This window comes from Daktulosphaira vitifoliae, unplaced genomic scaffold (genome assembly GCF_025091365.1).
Source record: "Daktulosphaira vitifoliae isolate Bord-2020 unplaced genomic scaffold, ASM2509136v1 Scaffold_5, whole genome shotgun sequence".
NCBI lineage: Eukaryota > Metazoa > Arthropoda > Insecta > Hemiptera > Phylloxeridae > Daktulosphaira > Daktulosphaira vitifoliae.
Window position 1 is genome coordinate 15,589,902 of NW_026099576.1, and position 17,767 is coordinate 15,607,668.

The 17,767-nt window shown below is 25.2% G+C and overlaps 1 protein-coding gene across 6 annotated transcripts; it reads left to right on the forward strand.

Moving 5' to 3' along the window:
- Positions 1–4,684: 4,684 nt before the first annotated feature.
- LOC126908568 (high affinity cationic amino acid transporter 1-like) lies at positions 4,685–14,552 on the forward strand. 6 transcript variants are annotated; one of them, XM_050690750.1, is made up of 16 exons: positions 4,688–4,871; positions 5,121–5,352; positions 6,329–6,457; positions 6,602–6,757; positions 6,964–7,068; positions 7,137–7,292; positions 7,354–7,478; positions 7,546–7,643; positions 7,726–7,865; positions 7,924–8,026; positions 8,518–8,675; positions 11,081–11,244; positions 11,614–11,722; positions 13,506–13,587; positions 13,758–13,975; positions 14,037–14,550. In XM_050690750.1, the coding sequence occupies exons 1-15, from the start codon at positions 4,857–4,859 to the stop codon at positions 13,759–13,761; spliced, it is 1,776 nt and encodes a 591-aa protein (XP_050546707.1). In that variant the 5' UTR covers positions 4,688–4,856; the 3' UTR covers positions 13,762–13,975; positions 14,037–14,550. The 6 variants fall into 6 exon arrangements, with proteins under 6 accessions (XP_050546711.1, XP_050546709.1, XP_050546707.1 ...); XM_050690751.1 differs by having other exon boundaries at positions 4,689–4,871; positions 13,506–13,689; positions 13,758–13,946; positions 14,037–14,552; XM_050690749.1 differs by having other exon boundaries at positions 4,689–4,871; positions 13,506–13,698.
- The last annotated feature ends 3,215 nt before the right edge of the window (positions 14,553–17,767 follow it).

Consider the following 17,767-nt stretch of genomic DNA (forward strand, 5'->3'; position numbering starts at 1 on the left):
TTTTTTTATATAGATGCTTGATGTCTTTACCTATCATTTGGTATACTTTTTTTGTGTAAATTTGACCTTTTTCGGCCCACAGGGGGGATTTAAAATGACAACTTTTTCACAAAAAATTAACTTTTTCAACTTAACTTTTGAAAATGTTCCGGAAGATCTGACACTTTTATATATATCTTAAATTAAAGCTAATGTAATGTACTTTAATTTGAAAAAAAAAAATTTGACCTCTGGACTTGTCTTCATGGTGAAAACGGCTACCGAATGCTATTTTTGTGTGAAAATTTTCGATTTTATAATTTACATTTTTTACTTTAAAGTGCTATAACTTTTTAAAAAATGTATGGATCAATACAATTTTTTCATGAGAAGTAGTATTTATATACATCTTTCATTGGATATACTTTTTTTTTAAATCAGACTATTTCCCTATATATGGGGGGGCTTCAAATATAAAAAATGCATATAGAAAGTAGAACTTTTTCAACTTAACTTTTGAAAATGTTCCGGAAGGTCTGACACTTTTATATATATCTTAAATTAAAGCTTATGTAATATACTTTAATTTGAAAAAAAAAAATTTGACCTCTGGACTTGTCTTCGTGGTGAAAGTTGACATCAAAGTTAATAAAAAATTACGATTTTTGTAAAATAATTTTTTTTTATATTTTTAACTTAATAATGCTCTAACTTTTTCAAAAATGAACATATCAATATAATTTTTTTTATATAGATGCTTGATGTCTTTACCTATCATTTGGTATATTTTTTTTGTAAATTTGACCTTTTTCGGCTCACAGGGGGGGATTTAAAATGACAACTTTTTCACAACAAATTTACTTTTTCAACATAACGTTTGAAAATGTTCCGGAAGGTCTGACACTTTTATATATATCTTAAATTAAAGCTAATGTAATATACTTTAATTTGAAAAAAAAAAATTTGACCTCTGGACTTGTCTTCACGGCGATAATGGCTACCGAATGCTATTTTCATGTGAAAATTCTCGATTTTATTATTTATATTATATTTAACTTTATAATGCTATAACTTATTGAAAAGTTTATGGATCCACACAATTTTTTTATGAGAAATAATATTTTTTAATAAAACCTTTTTCATTCGACATACTTTATCTTAATCGAGATATTAATAAGGAACCAGCAGATCAAGTAGCTTTTGGAATAAAACACCAATTTTTTTTAAATTAAACACTATCTAAAGATTTGCATCGAAGCGTTTATTTTTGATAGTGATTTTAATCACTGTCAGATATCATTATACTTGATCCAACTATGCCACGTCACCACTGTGCCGAGACCCCTTTGTGCTGGGTTTTTTTTTCAATTATTTATGCTTATATTTTAGGTCAGATGGTATATTCATTTAAAAGTTAAACACTATATACAGATTTGTATCTATACTTGTTCTAACTAATGTGCTGGATTTTTTAAATTCATATTACTAAATGGTTTTTTAAAAATTTGTTACATACACTTTACAATACATTTATAAGTTATTAATATTTCCTATAATCATTTGGAGGTATAATTAAGGGCAATGCCAAAGGAATGGAGTAATAGTATTGTGGTATCGATATTTAAAGGCAAAGAAGATATACAGATGTGTGGAAATTATAGAGGCATAAAGATTATGAGTCACAACATGGAGATTTGGAAAAGGTAATAGACAAAAGGATAAGAGGAGAAATAACAGTAACAAAGAACCAGTTTGACTTTTTACCTGGAAAGTTAATGATGAAGCTAGTTTTTTGTGTAAAACAACTAATAGAAAAATATAGGAAATAGACAAAAAAAGTTGTGGTTAGGTAACTCAACCCCACCCAAACAAGTTCTATTTTTAAAATTTGGAGAAAGCGTATGATAGAGGTTTTAAAGTAGGTGTTAAGGGTAGGAGTGCACCAAGGTTCTACTTAATGCCCTTACTTATTTTCTATAGATATGAATGAAATTATTAGAGATATACAAGGAGAGGTATAGAGTACGAGTTTGATAAAGGAGAACGCCGGATAGGTGAAATGAGGAGATCAGTGACAATAAGCGAGGACATGATAGAAGAGATGGAAAGTTTTAAGTATTTCAAATCAGTTGTGAAAAATAACGATGATATTGACGAGGATGTAACATATAGTTTTGCGGGTGGGTGAAGTGAAGAGACATGGCTGGTGTGCTGTGCGATAATAAAATTTCAATGAGACTAAAAGGTAAGTTCTATAAAACTATAGTGAGATCAGCTATTATTCAGAGTGTTGGGCGGTCAAAAGATTGAGTGTAGCGCAGATGTGAATGCTTCGATGGATGAGTGAAGTAACTTGAGAAGATAGGAACGAACATATGGTTTGATCATGTTATGAGGAGAGAGGAATCGGAAACTGGAAGAACAGTTATGGAAATGAATGTTGAAAGACGAAGAGATAGAGGAAGGTCAAAAAAGAGACGTTATTTAATGTAATATGAGAACGACTGATGTGTGCGTAGATTATGTGATAAATCGTGTCAAGTGGTAGTTTAGGATAAGGGTGGTCAACCCCAAGTATTTGGGATAAAGGTGAGCAAAATGAAAAAGAAGAATCTGAGATCAAATATCCCCGATTATTGCATAATTTGTACTAGCGGAACAAATAAATCGAGTAACTTTATTTATTTTCATGACAGTCTTAATTTTATTAACTTAAATTAATGCATACGATTAATATGGAAGTAAAATTATTGACACATTATTCATACTTTAATATTATTTGTACTTAGTACAAATAATAAATTTAAAAAATATTGTCTTGTGAATTATTTTTTTAATTTAATAGTTTTCTTTAGTGTATTTCGTCTTTACTTTTTTCTTAGATTTTCTTTTGGAATAATTATCTTAGATAATTATTTAAGTTATAAGATTTGGCTACAAAATTTTTATTACATTTTTGGCCAGATAAGGTCAAATATTTATGTCCAACAATATCAAATATTCACACATAAACAATTAATATTAATTATTAAATTACATTTGTGTGCTTTATTTTTGATGAACGACGGAAGTAAAGCTTCTTAACGGTGGTTTAGATGGGTAAGTGTAAAACTAAAAAACAATTAAGAAATTAATAACACAATTTTTAAATAAATATAACTACAGGGTTATTGATTGAATCAATTGATTAACTGTGTTTGACGCAATATTTTTAAAAATGTAAAAGACATTAAAATCTTTTCAATTCAGATGATTATTTGTTCTACAATTTCTAGAAATTGATTTGATTATATCCCCTCTCTTCCTAACTTAAAATTTTATCACATTAAGTTTTTCTAAAAAACACATATATAACCAACTTGAAAATATCTATTTTGAAAAAATCACTAGTCGATAACAATTTTTGAATCAGTATTTTTATAGTTATGATTGCTGATGATCATATTACAATGTAAACTGTAGGTGAAGCATGAATCTATTTAATTTTATTTTTAGTCATATAAACTCTAGTATATAAGTATTAATATCTTTAAAAATATTTGTTAAAAAGTTGTTAACAACCAGAACTATTTAATTAGTTCTTTTTCTTGTTTTTATGTTGGTTAAACATATACAACATATAACATGTAATATATATAAGTTTAAAAAAATAATGTTGATAACATTTTAAGGGTAAAAGAGGAGGGATTTATCCTGAAGAGAAAAAATTATAATCTGTTTTTTACTTTTAAATATATTGCGTGAGGCATAATTTTTAATTAATCATTTTGTATATACTTTGTATATAAAGGAGTATGGTTTGAATTTCATTTTTATAAAATGTTTAATTTTTCCACAACAGACTATTACAAATAACAACAGAATGATCTTAACTATTTTCGTTAAGATTTGTTAAAAAATATATAAGAGATTCAAAATCACGATTATATTTTACTGCTAATTCAAATTGGGGAGTCACAATTGATTTGGTCGTTAAGTGTAAATTGATTTGTTTTTTATTAAGATTCAAATCAGTAGATAAAATTTAGCCAGTATTTCTCATCATAATAGACATACGGAGAATTTGCATCTGTATGACTGATATGCAGACGTATATTTTTAATTATACCCATCCAAACCTTATTTTCAACAAAGTATTCAAAGACATTAATAGATTTAAAATTACCATTAAAATTTTATTTTAACCCGTGTATTACTCAATTAGATAGAGTGATTTAAAGAATACTATCATATTCTTTAAAAAAATAGTTTTTATTTGGACACCAGTTGAAACGATGTAACTCAAGTAAAAGCTTGTTGTTGGTGGTTGGTCCGTTGATGCAAACGTGGCCAGATTATTGCTTGTTTAATGTTTATTTACAGATGTTCGGCTGCTTGTACTGTCGGTTTGTAGTATCCTCAAATTTTTCGACAAAATTTTACATCAGCTGTCGACTTGACCTCATTAGTCGCCTCTTACGACTGGCCGTGCAAGTATTCTTATCCCATTTTTACATGGAATATTAATAGACATTTTTATATTTAAAAATAATTAAGTAAATAAGTAATAATAAAATATTATTAAAAACAAAAAGAATACTTTATAGATAATAAGAAAGTTATCTAATACGCACATTTTCGTAAGATAGATCCAAGGACGTACTGTTTTGGAGGGGAAAATATTACTCAAACTATGAACCAACGCCCTACTAACAGTACCGGTTTATACAAAATAATATACATGCATTATATACATCAAATAGGAATGATTGTCTCACTGTTTACTTTTCTGCAAAAACTGATATTAATCTTTGCATGTGTTTTTAGTTGTTTTAATTTTAATTTTAATTACTTGTTGTTAAAGATAATATTATTTAACTATTAATTTTTTTTTCAAAATGACAAATGAAAAGGTAATTACTTACAAAACTTACAGTTTTAACTCGAATTTATCTAAGAAATAATAAAATAAATATAGATCAATATTTTTATCGTTTTGTACATTTTTTTAAATTTATCATATTTATCATAATTTTTTGTACTAATGCATTTATAAACCATTATTCTATAAAATAGCTCAAACAAAATTGTTATACTACAGAATTTTTTTGTTTTCAACTTTACAAAAAAATAATATTATTAGTACTAAATTGATACTTTAGAAAAATAACTACAAGACAGCTTTTACAAGGAAAAAGAAATATCAAGAAAATGACGAATCGACTGATAATAAGCTTATAAGAACTTTGAACTTATTCGATTTAACTCTTTTGACCACTGGCGGAACTTTAGGAGCTGGAGTTTACGTATTGGCTGGTGTTGTTGCAAAAACATTTGCTGGACCTGCTGTTGTTTTATCTTTTATATTAGCTGCTGTCGTATCCTCATTTGCAGGTAACAATTAATATTTTTAATATTTTCTTTAATTATATACACATATTATTATTTAATATTGTTGAGAGAGTTTTAGGATAAAAATTTTTATTTAAAAATTTCTAAAAAATTAGATAAAAATAATTGTCACAATTTATAATAATCAAACACAAAATATATGGAACTATTTCATTAATAACTTGATCAATGATCACTGAAAAAATTTTTAGAATTAAAATCGATATAGATCATAAGGGTGTTTAATTAAATCTGAAGTAGCAACTGGGTCATTCAAAACAAAAAAATAATAAAATAATTATAATGATTTTTACAGTTTGATGATTAAGAATAATCGCTTATTATAAAATCTTTATTAACAGTGTCTGATAAATTACTTTTTAAACATCTATTTTTTCTTTTCTATGGCGAGTATAACTATAATTATGATTATAATAAGTGTTTTACTACGTTCGTGAATTGAATAATCCAGACAGTTGGCCTTTAACGATAATACAGAATAAAATTTATTTAACACTTACTTTTATAAGACAATCATAAAATAAAAATAATTATAATAACAGAAATTTCCTAAAAATTTCAGCAATACTGAATTTTTTAAAATGTTCTAAGATAATATTAAGTTATTTTTCTAAAAGTAGCTATTAAAGAACTAGTTCTAACTACTATTATAATTTAATTGAGAAAAATTATTTATTAATAATTTATTAATTAGTTATATCAGTAATTCGAAATAATTAATTCAAAATCGATTGAAAATAAGTCTTTATCAAATATATTTCATTTTATATTAATTTTAATTGTAATACTTACATTTATATATACTATTAAACTAATTAAAGGTATATTTAGTTTATATCTTTTTGAAACTCCTAAAAGTTAAAAGTTATTTATTTTAGTTATAACTAAATGTGCATATTATACTTATTTTAGTGTTTTGCTAATAATAGCAAATAATGAGTCTTTGTTTTGTTTTAAGGTTTATGTTACGCCGAATTTGCCGGACGTATTCCTAAAGCCGGTTCTGCATACATTTATACGTATGTTGCAATAGGAGAATTTCCCGCATTTATAATTGGTTGGAATTTAATTATAGAGCATATCATTGGTGAGAGTTTATACTGTAATGCTACTGCAAATTTGTATCTCCAAAATGTATTACTATACTTACATTAATAATAAATTACTGTAATAACTATACGTTTGTATATTACTGTTTTAATTACTCATAAAACCACACGTTCTATTTTAGGAGTTGCTTCTATAGGAAAAGCTACAAGTAATTATATTGACTCATTACTTGGATATCCACAAAAACAATTTATGCTTAAACATTTTCCTATTCATGTGGGATTCTTAGGAGAATTTCCAGATATAATGTCATTTTTATGTATTATGCTAATAACAAGTAAATGAAAATTATTTGTTTATAATTTATGTAGATTGAGAAGTATGTTTTAATACTTTAAAGTTATGAATAAAGCAATTTAATTTATTATTTCACTAGAGTATTATAGCTTTAGGCTTATTTCTCTTTTATTAGACAATGCTGTTTTTTTTTAATAATAATACCTTAATTAATTATATTTTATTAATTTAAATAATTTATTACAGTGTTAGTTGCGTGGGGCGTCAGAGAGTCTTCTCGGGTCAATAATATTTTGACATTATTAAATTTGCTTACTATTCTTACAGTTGTACTTACTGGATGTTATTTTGGTAAAATAAACAATTAGTAATTCCTATCAAAATAATTTAAGTCATTATCATAAAAAAATAATTTTTAGCCCGTATATCTAATTGGACTATTAAAAAAAGTGATATACCTTCCGGGGTCAATGGAGGCGAAGGCGGATTCCTACCTTTTGGTTGGTCTGGAGTGATTGCAGGGGCTGCCAAATGTTTTTATGGTTTTATAGGTTTTGATTCTATAGCGTCTACTGGTAAGATAATAATTACTTACTGTAAACTACAATAATAATCATTTATATTTATTATTTTAAGGTGACGAAACGAAAAACCCAAAAAGAAATATTCCTTTAGCACTTATTATTTCCCTTATTTGTATTACTTCAGTTTATGTATCCATAGCTATCGTAATGACAATGATGTGGCCGTATTATGATCAAGTATTGTTTAAACCTGAAAAAAAAATAGATTGAAAACAAATTTTGCTAATAGATTTCTTTTTTTGAGGATTCTAATGCGCCATTGCCAGTTATTTATGACAATTTGGGGATGTCTTTTATTAAGTACATAATTTCCGGAGGAGCAATATTTGCCTTGACAACTACGTGAGAACTAAAAAATAATAATTTTTTATTTATATCAAATTATTTATTTTTTACATAAATATATTACAATGATTAAAAATAGTTTGATAGGTGCTATATTTCCATTGCCAAGAATTTTATATGCAATGTCTTGTGATGGTCTCCTGTTTCAAATTTTATCAAACATCAACAACACTACTAAAACTCCATTTATATCTTCCGTAATTTGTGGCTTAATATCAGGTACATAGTAATATGCTGTTTAATTAAGTACGTATTAAGAAAATAAACAAATTTTCAGGTACATTAGCAGTTATATTCAATTTAGAGCAACTTATTGATATGGCTTCTATTGGTACCTTCCAAGCTTATACTATTGTTTGTATATGTGTACTTTTGCTCAGGTAAATTATACCATAAAATTATTTATTGATTTTATAAAGTATTCTTCAGTATCTAAATAGCACTTAGCTTACAATTGACACATCTTAAAACTCTACAGTTGTAGTATTCAACGTATTAAGCTATGAATGATATTTATTATTCGATTAGCTTTAATGCCAAATTCATAATTTTTTTTTAATTTGACATTATTATAACCTTTATATCATTAGTCTTAAACTAAAAGTCATTAAAAGAATTTCAATTACATTACAATGTAAATCATAATAGTTATATTTATGTAATATTAATCATGATAGCCTACTAGCACGGCCGTGTATCGGTACATAGTTGCCAAGGTTCTATTTTATATTACCGAGTTTTAACATGTGAGAGTTACTTATTTAAGAGGATGTATAAAACAGTAAAATGTAAACGTATATTACAAAGTTTAAAAGAAAAAAGTTTTGTTTTCTACAAAATAACTATTAATATGGCTGATATTTCCCCTCAGATACAAAGCCAATAATAAAATGAAAAATACAATAGACCTAAACAATAGTAATGGAAGTATAATTTACCGTATTCTCATAAAATGGTGCAATTTGTTAGGCATAAAAACTCCTAATTCAGATACTCAAGCTGTTTCTAGAGTGTATATATTGGTTTATGGTACGTATATTTTAAATTATTTTATTTTAATTGTAATTATTGAAAATAATTTCTTTGATTTTATTTGAGAAAAAATTCTTATTCATGTTTTTTTTTTATTAAAAAATTGAAAATTAGGCGAGAATAACGTGCTAAGTAACAATTTGTAAATTTTATAACAATCAAAATAAACAATACATATAACAATGTATACTCTTATTTGATTGATCGTTGAGTTCCGTATTTACATAATTTTTTTAGTGATGGAATCGTTTTTTTATTTTAAATATATACTACGATTTTTCTGTACAACACTATTTCACAAATAAAAAACCAAGCACAGGGGGTTTCGGAACAATTTAGATAAACATAGCTATATATGACAGTGATTCGCCTTTACTATTATAATAAACGCTTCAGTGAGAGTGCAATTTCACAATAATTTCAATATTTGTAATTTTATAATGATTTAAAATTTCACTAAAATATTAAATTCCGGTTAAATTATTTGTTTAATGAAAACCAAATAATTTTTTTTCAAATTACGAATATTTTAACTTTGACGGCCAATATCTCATAGTAAAACAATAGAGAGATAATAAAAAAATTTTACGTTTTGGTATTGTGGTGTATTTCAAAATCTTTAATTTCATATAGATTAGCAGTTTTTGACCAACCGGAACATTTTTAAAGTTAGTATGAAAAAACAAATTTTACACGCGGATGGTCTCTTTTATGCTCTTATACATAGGTTATTTGATTATGACAAAAAGTATATCCAAAAAAATTTCATTATCTTTGATTTACTCTTTTAAAATTTCATTAGAATCTAAGCTTCAAAAAATAGTTATAACAGTTTAAAATACAAAAAATAAATTTGAAAATTGTCATTTTAGCTTCGATGCGAAGCTGAGAAAGTATTAATTTTACTATGATGTGTTTTTTTGTGTCTGTTACCACTATTTCTCAGCTCTCACTGAATAGATTTCTTTCAATGATACGTCAAAAGATCACAAATCGTATCTAATCGAAGACATTACTCTCAAAAATTTAAAAAATTTCCCTTGTTCCCCGTAAATGGGGGAAACCTCCAAAAAAAATTACAAATTTAAAAATCGCTAATTTTCAAAATTTTTAATTTTTTTTACTTAAAACTGCCATAACTTTATCAAAAATTAACAAATCAATATAATTTTTTTTTTTTTATAGATGCTTGATGTCTTTACCTATCATTTGGTATATTTTTTTTATAAATTTAACCCTATACCAGCTCACAGGGGGGGATATAAAATGACAACTTTTCACAAAAAATTAACTTTTTGAAGTGTTCCGGAAATACTGATACTTTTATATATATTTTAAATTAAAGCAAATGTAATATACTTTATTATGAAAAAAAAAATTTCGGACTTTATTTTGTTTTTATGGTAAAAACAGTCGTCAAAGTTAATAAAAAAAATACGATTTTTGTAAAAAAATTCTTTTTTGTATTTTTAACTTTATAACGCTATAAATATTTGAAAAATGTATGGATGAATACAATTTTTTTATGAGAAATAATATTTATATACTTCTTTAATTCGACATACTTGTTTTATAAATTGGACCATACAGGGGGGGTTCAAAACATAAAAATGCATAGAGAAAGTAGAACTTTTTCAACTTAATTTTTGAAAGTGTTCCGGAAATACTGACACTTTTATATATATCTTAAATTAAAGTTTATGTAATATACTTTAATATTAAAAAAAAAAATTTTGAAACCCAAACCTTATTTTGTCTTCACGGTGAAAATGGCTACCGAATGCTATTTTTGTGTGAAAATTCTTGATTTTATTTTTTTAATTTTTAACTTTATAATACTATAACTTGTTGAAAAGTTTATGGATCAAAACAATATTTTTATAAGAAATAATATTTATATCCTTTTTTAATTCGACATACTTTATCTTAATTAGGATATTAATAAGGAAATATCAGATCATGTAACTTTTGGAATAAACCAACATTTTTTTTAAATTAAACAGTATCTAAAGATTTGTATCGAAGCGTTGTTTTGATAGTTATTTTAATCACTGTCAGATATCATTATACTTGATCCAACTATGCCACGTCACCACTGTGCCGCGACTCTCCTGTACTGGGTTTTTTACTATACCATAATTTTGATATATTTAGCTAAACTTTTTGTGACGACAGGTCGAACTAGATTAAAATCAGTCCAGTGAGGGGTGAGCATTTCATTGACATATAAATACAAAAAAAAAAATATTACATAACCAATACTTTCTTAGTTTCGCATGAAACCTGAATTTTATTTCGAAAAATTGTTACTTTGAACGTTATTTTCACAGAGAATTTAATTATATTTTTAAGTTTTAACTGATTTATGTATTGTAAAAGATCAAAAATTGTGTTCTATTTAGTCTTTGCTGCATTTTGTTTATCTAGTTCATTAACGAGTATTAATGTCTATGAAAGCATAAGAAATTATTTTGTTGTGGTTAGTGTTATATTAGCCGTAATGTTAATTTTTATCATGTGCCTTTTAAATCGTCTTCCTCAAGCTGATGAAAATATGTACTTTAAGGTAATAATGATTATTTAATTTAATTACTAATGATGAAAACTATACTTTTGTGGACCAAACTATTTTTAACACGTTTAAATTCAGTTTTCAGTTTAACATAAATAAAATATTTCATCAAACAAATGAAATTGATATTAAATCGATTTCTAATAAAAATTATTCTATAAAACTTTGTAAATTTCTTCGATTTTATTTCTGGTTCATAAATTTAAAAAAATTGAATTTTTCATAATAAGATATTTTGGTTTAGTTTTGAACAAATCATTCAATCACTTTGAAATATTTTTTTTATATAAGTGGATTACTGATATATGATACTAAATTTTACATTTTATTATATTGTATTTTAGTACTGATATATTTTTTTAGGTGCCATGTGTCCCTCTTATTCCTTGTTTTAGTATTTTTTTGAATATTTATCTAATGATGACATTAGATTATAAAACATGGATACGTTTCTTTGTATGGATTATTTTAGGTAAGTAGACACTCACTTGCGTAAAAAACTTTTAATTTATATTTTAACTATTCATTCATATATTTAAATGACAATTCACAGAATATTACCATAATAATAATACCAATGTATTATTATCACTTAATCAAAATTAATATATAGAATTTTGTGGCAACCAAAATTATATATATATATATACAGGTGGCCCAGCACTCACTGACAACTTCAATAACTTTTGATTCAGTTAATATTTTGTGCTGATTTTGTTTTTTTAAATAATAGTTTTACGTTAGATCTATAATTATATTTCAATAATTCATTTTTTTGCATTTTATTAAAAATATTGATTATTTTTAAATTTTAAATAAAATGTAAAAAAAAATCTAAGATAGCTATTTTGTAGAGTAAATTTTAAGAAAAATTTTGATAAAAAAATATCTTATTAATATTCAGTAGTAAATATTCTGTAGCATTTTAAAGTTTATGAAAATTTGAATTTTCATATATTATTTTACGATATTAAACATTGAAATACGTTTTGAGAAAAGGACAGAAGAAAACAGTATCTTTTCATGATTACTATAGTTTGGAGGTGTGTAACTTTTTCCATGAAAATTACTTATACTTTTAAATGAGAGAGGTAAGTAATGATTGCCTTATCAAATTTCTCATCATCGTGTTAATACCAACTTTATAACTATAATAGACCTTATACTTAGTATAATATAAATCTCTTGATTTATAAATTTTAATTTTAATTAGAATAAGTAGTTTTATCTCTAAAGAGATAAAATTACCTAATAAGTAATAGGTATTATTCGTATTGTTATTTGAATCTAAAGCAAGTCATTAGAACCATAACAATTTTCATAAAAAAAACTATACACATATCATATTTAATGTGAAAAGATTGTGTTTACTTCTGTCTTTTTTTTATAAAACATAGCAAGCGTTTGATACCGTAGAATAAATACAGAAAAATTTGAAATTACCAAATTTAAAATGTTACAGAAAATTAACTATAAAACATTAATAAAAATTTTTTTTATCAAATTATTTCTTAAAATTTATTCTAAAAAATAACTTTTTTGGATTTTTTTTTAACAGTTCTCCTAAATTTTTAAAATTATAATTTTTTTATTTGATTATAAAAATGATATTAATTACATTATAATTATAGACCTAAAGTATGTTATATATTAAAAAAACCAATTAGAAAAAAATATTAACTGGATCTAAAGTTATTTATGTTGTCAGTGATGCTGGGCCAGAGTGGCCCAGCATATATACAGAGTGTGTATATATATATATGTATATCCATAGTTATTTAATAAATATTTGTATATACTCTTTGGGTAAGTTTTTGATAATTTCAGCTAAAATAAAATGGCGCCTTTTATCAAACTAAAATGTTCAAACCTTATTAATACAGTATTGATTATAATCAGGGCTCTGAACTTAATACATTTATAAAGTTTATTTTAGCTTTCCGGGGATATTTATTTAACACGGAAAAGTTTATATTTATTAGAAATTTAGTTGGGGATGTAGAGAGATTACTTCTCACTAGAATAAAAAATATTCCTGTAGTACTGTTTATACTTATGATAATTTTTGTTTAAATTGGGTGTCTTATAGTGATTTAAAAATCATTTATAAGTGTTTAATTAATTATCTTGTAAATGTTCAATTAATTGTGATTACATAAATAAGAAACTTGTGTAAATGATTTATACTATGAAATATTATAAAATATTCTATAAGTCAAATAAAATATTGATATTTAAATATTGTAAAATTGTAGGATTACTTATCTACTGGCTATATGGATTTAAACATAGCCTCGAATCGTCTGAAAAAAAAGAAGAAAATGAAGTCAGCAAATTGTAAATAAATGTATTTTTTATGTGAATAAGTCAATGAAAATTCCAGTTTTTTAATTCTTTATAAATTATGAAATTTTAATTTTTAACTTACGATGATTAGAAGTGATTATTGTATATATTGAAATTTATTTGTTTTGTAACAATATAATTTTTTATTTATAATTTTATAGTTAGTTTACTCTTATCGACAAAATTGTTACAAGAGAATGGAAAAGTGTCTTTTGATGCGTTTGAACAGTTAAGGCTAATAATGTATAGTAGATCTTTTGCTTAGGAAATAATGGTTCATATAAACAGACCATTAACCTTAAATTGTATATCAGCAACCATTAAGAGGAAGTAATTTTAAAATAACCTAGGTGCAGTTTAACTGTCTCTTTCTATCAGAGTAATCACGCTATTATTTTTAATTAGAGGTAGAAATGTAATACTAGAATTTTTTTTTATAGTTTTCATGTAGATACAAGTGGACTAATAGAAAACACAAAGTCATTTTATCCGTGCGTTCACGAACATATATCAAATTTTACTTACGTGAGAAACCACATATGAGTACTTATGGAATAACTTTTTAAAGTGCAATGATATAATATTATAATAGAATTTTCAATATATCTTTAATTTATATTTTATATTTTAACTAGATTTAAACGAAATTGAACTATTTTTACTCATTGGTGAGTTTTGACATTGTTATTGAAAATGGCTTTTCTTTTAGTGAATTAATAGCCACGCAATATTAAATTTCAATTGTAAAAATAATTATCTTTTTTGTATGGCATAACAGGTATTTGAGACCAAGAACGTTACAATCATCTAATTATTTAACATATCAATTGATTTTTTTAGTTGATATTATATGCTGTATACTGCATATATATTGTATATAAAACAATAAATAATCTATTATATATAAAATTAAAAAATACATAATTTTTATTATATCTTTCTAAACTAACGTTATGTATAAGGTTTTGTGTTAAACAAATTGTTATTTTATGATCTATACTATATACACAGTATAGTATACACGTTTAAAAATTACTCGTATACTTACGTGTACTTTTTAATTGTTTTTCGTAAAATGTACTTTTAATACTTAAAAAAAAAATATTTGTTTTATTTTATTTTTATTTTAAAATACAAAACAATTTTTATATGTTTCACTATTTATAGTTATCAATTTTACCTTGACAATATTAAGAGTTCATAAATTATTCACTTTAAGTTTTGAAAACTATCTTTACCCCATAAACAATATCTAAATTTAAAATAATATCTTATAAAAAGTCGTTACTTAACAGAAATAATGCGCATTTTTCAATAAAAATAAACTAAAGATTATTACATAATTCATTTTCATATTAGCTTCGATGCGAAGCTGAGAAGGTATTGGTTTTACTAAGATGTGTTTATTTTTTTTGTGTCTGTTACCACTTTTTCTCAGCTCTCAACGAACCGATTTCTTTCAATGATACGTCAAAAGATCACAAATCGTATCTAGTCAAAGACATTACCCTTAAAAATTGAAAAAAATTCCCTCGTTCCCCGTAAATGGGGGAAACCTCCAAAAAAATTACAAATTTAAAAATCGCTAATTTTCGAAATTTTTTCAATTTTTTTTACTTAAAAGTGCCATAACTTTTTCAAAAATGAACATATCAATATAATTCTTTTTTATATAGATGCATAATATCATTACCTTTCATTTGGTATATTTTTTTCATAAATTTAACCCTTAACCTGCCCACAAGGGGGGATTTAAAATGACAACTTTTTCACAAAAAATTAATTTTTTTAACTTAAATTTTGAAAATGTTCCGGAAGGTCTGACACTTTTATATATATCTTAAATTAAAGCTAATGTAATATGCTTTATCATGAAAAAAAAAAATTTCGGACTTTATCTTATCTTCATGGTGAAAATGGCTACCGAATGCTATTTTTGTGTGAAAATTTTCGATTTTGTATTTTCCATTTTTAACTTTATTATGCTATAACTTTTTGAAAAATGTATGGATCAATACAATTTTTTCATTAGAAGTAGTATTTATATACATCTTTCATTCGACATACTGTTTTTTTAAATCGGACCATTTCCCTAAATACAGGGGGGATTCAAAACATAAAAATGCATATAGAAAGTAGAACTTTTTCAACGTAACTTTTGAAAGTGTTCCGGAAGGTCTGACACTTTTATATATATCTTAAATTAAAGCTAATGTAATCTACTTTATTATGGAAAAAAAAAATTTCGGACTTTATTTTGTCTTCACGGTGAAAATGGCTACCAAATGCTATTATTGTGTGAAAATTCTCAATTTTATTTTTTACATTTTTAACTTTATAATGCTATAACTTATTGAAAAGTGTATTGATCAATATAATTTTTTTATGGGAAATACTATTTTTTAATAATCCCTTTTTCATTCGACATACTTTATCTTAATCAGGATATTAATAAGGATCTAGCAGTTTATGAAGCTTTTGGAATAATCCACTAATTTTTTAAAATTAAACACTATCTAAAGATTTGCATCGAAGCGTTTTTTTTTATAGTGATTTTAATCACTGTCAGATATCATTATACTTGATCCAACTATGCCACGTCACCACTGTGCCGCGACCCCCCTGTGCTGGGTTTTTTTACTTATATTACTAAATAACCTAATAATTTTATAACTTCACCAGTATAACCCATTATTTTAATGTTGGATTTAACTATTTAAAGAGCTTAGAAAAATTCAACAAAAATTATTTGTCTGGCATAACGGTTATGTCTGAACCAGTATCTACTTTTGTTGTAATACACACTTTTTAACAATAACCTCAAGATTAATCACTATTAATATTAAAAATTACAGATTCACAGTTTAAATTGCCAAAATCATTGTTTGAATAATGCTAAGAAAAATTATTTTTATTACTATTATTATTGTGATATACTATTTGTAAATTATCAACCTTTGTTACACAGTCTAAACTTATAATCTTTATATTTTCAACTTTGAATACTCGTGTAAGGTATTCCACGAGTCTTGCATGGAATACTACCGTTTGATGACCCTGGTCGTGATTGACATTGTTGGTAACCTTTATTGAGTGACCTCTTTGCACTGCCACTCAATTTGCCTGAATACTTCAACTCCGCATGTGAATATGTTTTGTTACCCGTTCTGGTTACAAAATTTTGCTATTGATTATATACCAAATTGATGCTGTTGCGATCTTTCAGTACATCACTTTCTTTGGCACGCAGCGATTTAAACCAGTTTAGAAACAGTTGTTTCTTCATTCGGTTCCACTTCGCAAACATGGTCTTTGACTCTGTCTTATTTTAACTCAAATACATACTTGTACGAAAGAATGTCATCTAATAATTCTTCAATTTTGCAATTATTAGATAACTGTTTAATTCTAGCCAAACAATTTGAAACTAACTCTGTGTCCTCCTGCTATGCAGAGTAAAGCTAATTCTTTTGCCAAAAATTATTAGTTTTCGGAGAAAAATATTTCTTTAATAGATCACATGTTTTATAATCCTCATCAGGCAATGTTGGCGTACACAAATTTCTCAATAGTTTGTATGTCTTATTCCATATTGCTTTACAATGCTGTTTTTTTTAAATCGACTTTGATACTACTTATTTTCAAAAATTCATTCAATCGTTATGAATGTGTTAAAACTTTCATGGATTGTTATATTTAGAACACATAATCTGCAACATCATCAACTTCCATATCGTTTAAATTTGTTTTAAATAAAAGCTGTAAAAATAAATTATAATAGATGGGTGTACACACAAATAACAATGCTATAACAAAGAAAGTGCTTGATAACTAATAATTTGTACAATATTTATAGCGTAGTATTATTATAGATCGTATAAATACGATAACACAAATGACTTGAACCCTTAATAACGTATAGATATATAAAATTCAAGTTCAATAACATGTTATAAGCTTAAATTAATATTAAACTATTTATGATTTAACATAATTTCATATGTTGAATTTTGGCGCGCTAGATTTGATTCCATCCGACAATCCAGGTGTGTTGTAAGTTCAAAATCGGTGGTATAAATCTTCAATCTCGTCAGTTCAAATGAAAAAAGAGGTGTTATTTAATGCGATATGAAAATTGTTAATGTGTGCGTAGATAACGAGACACGATCTC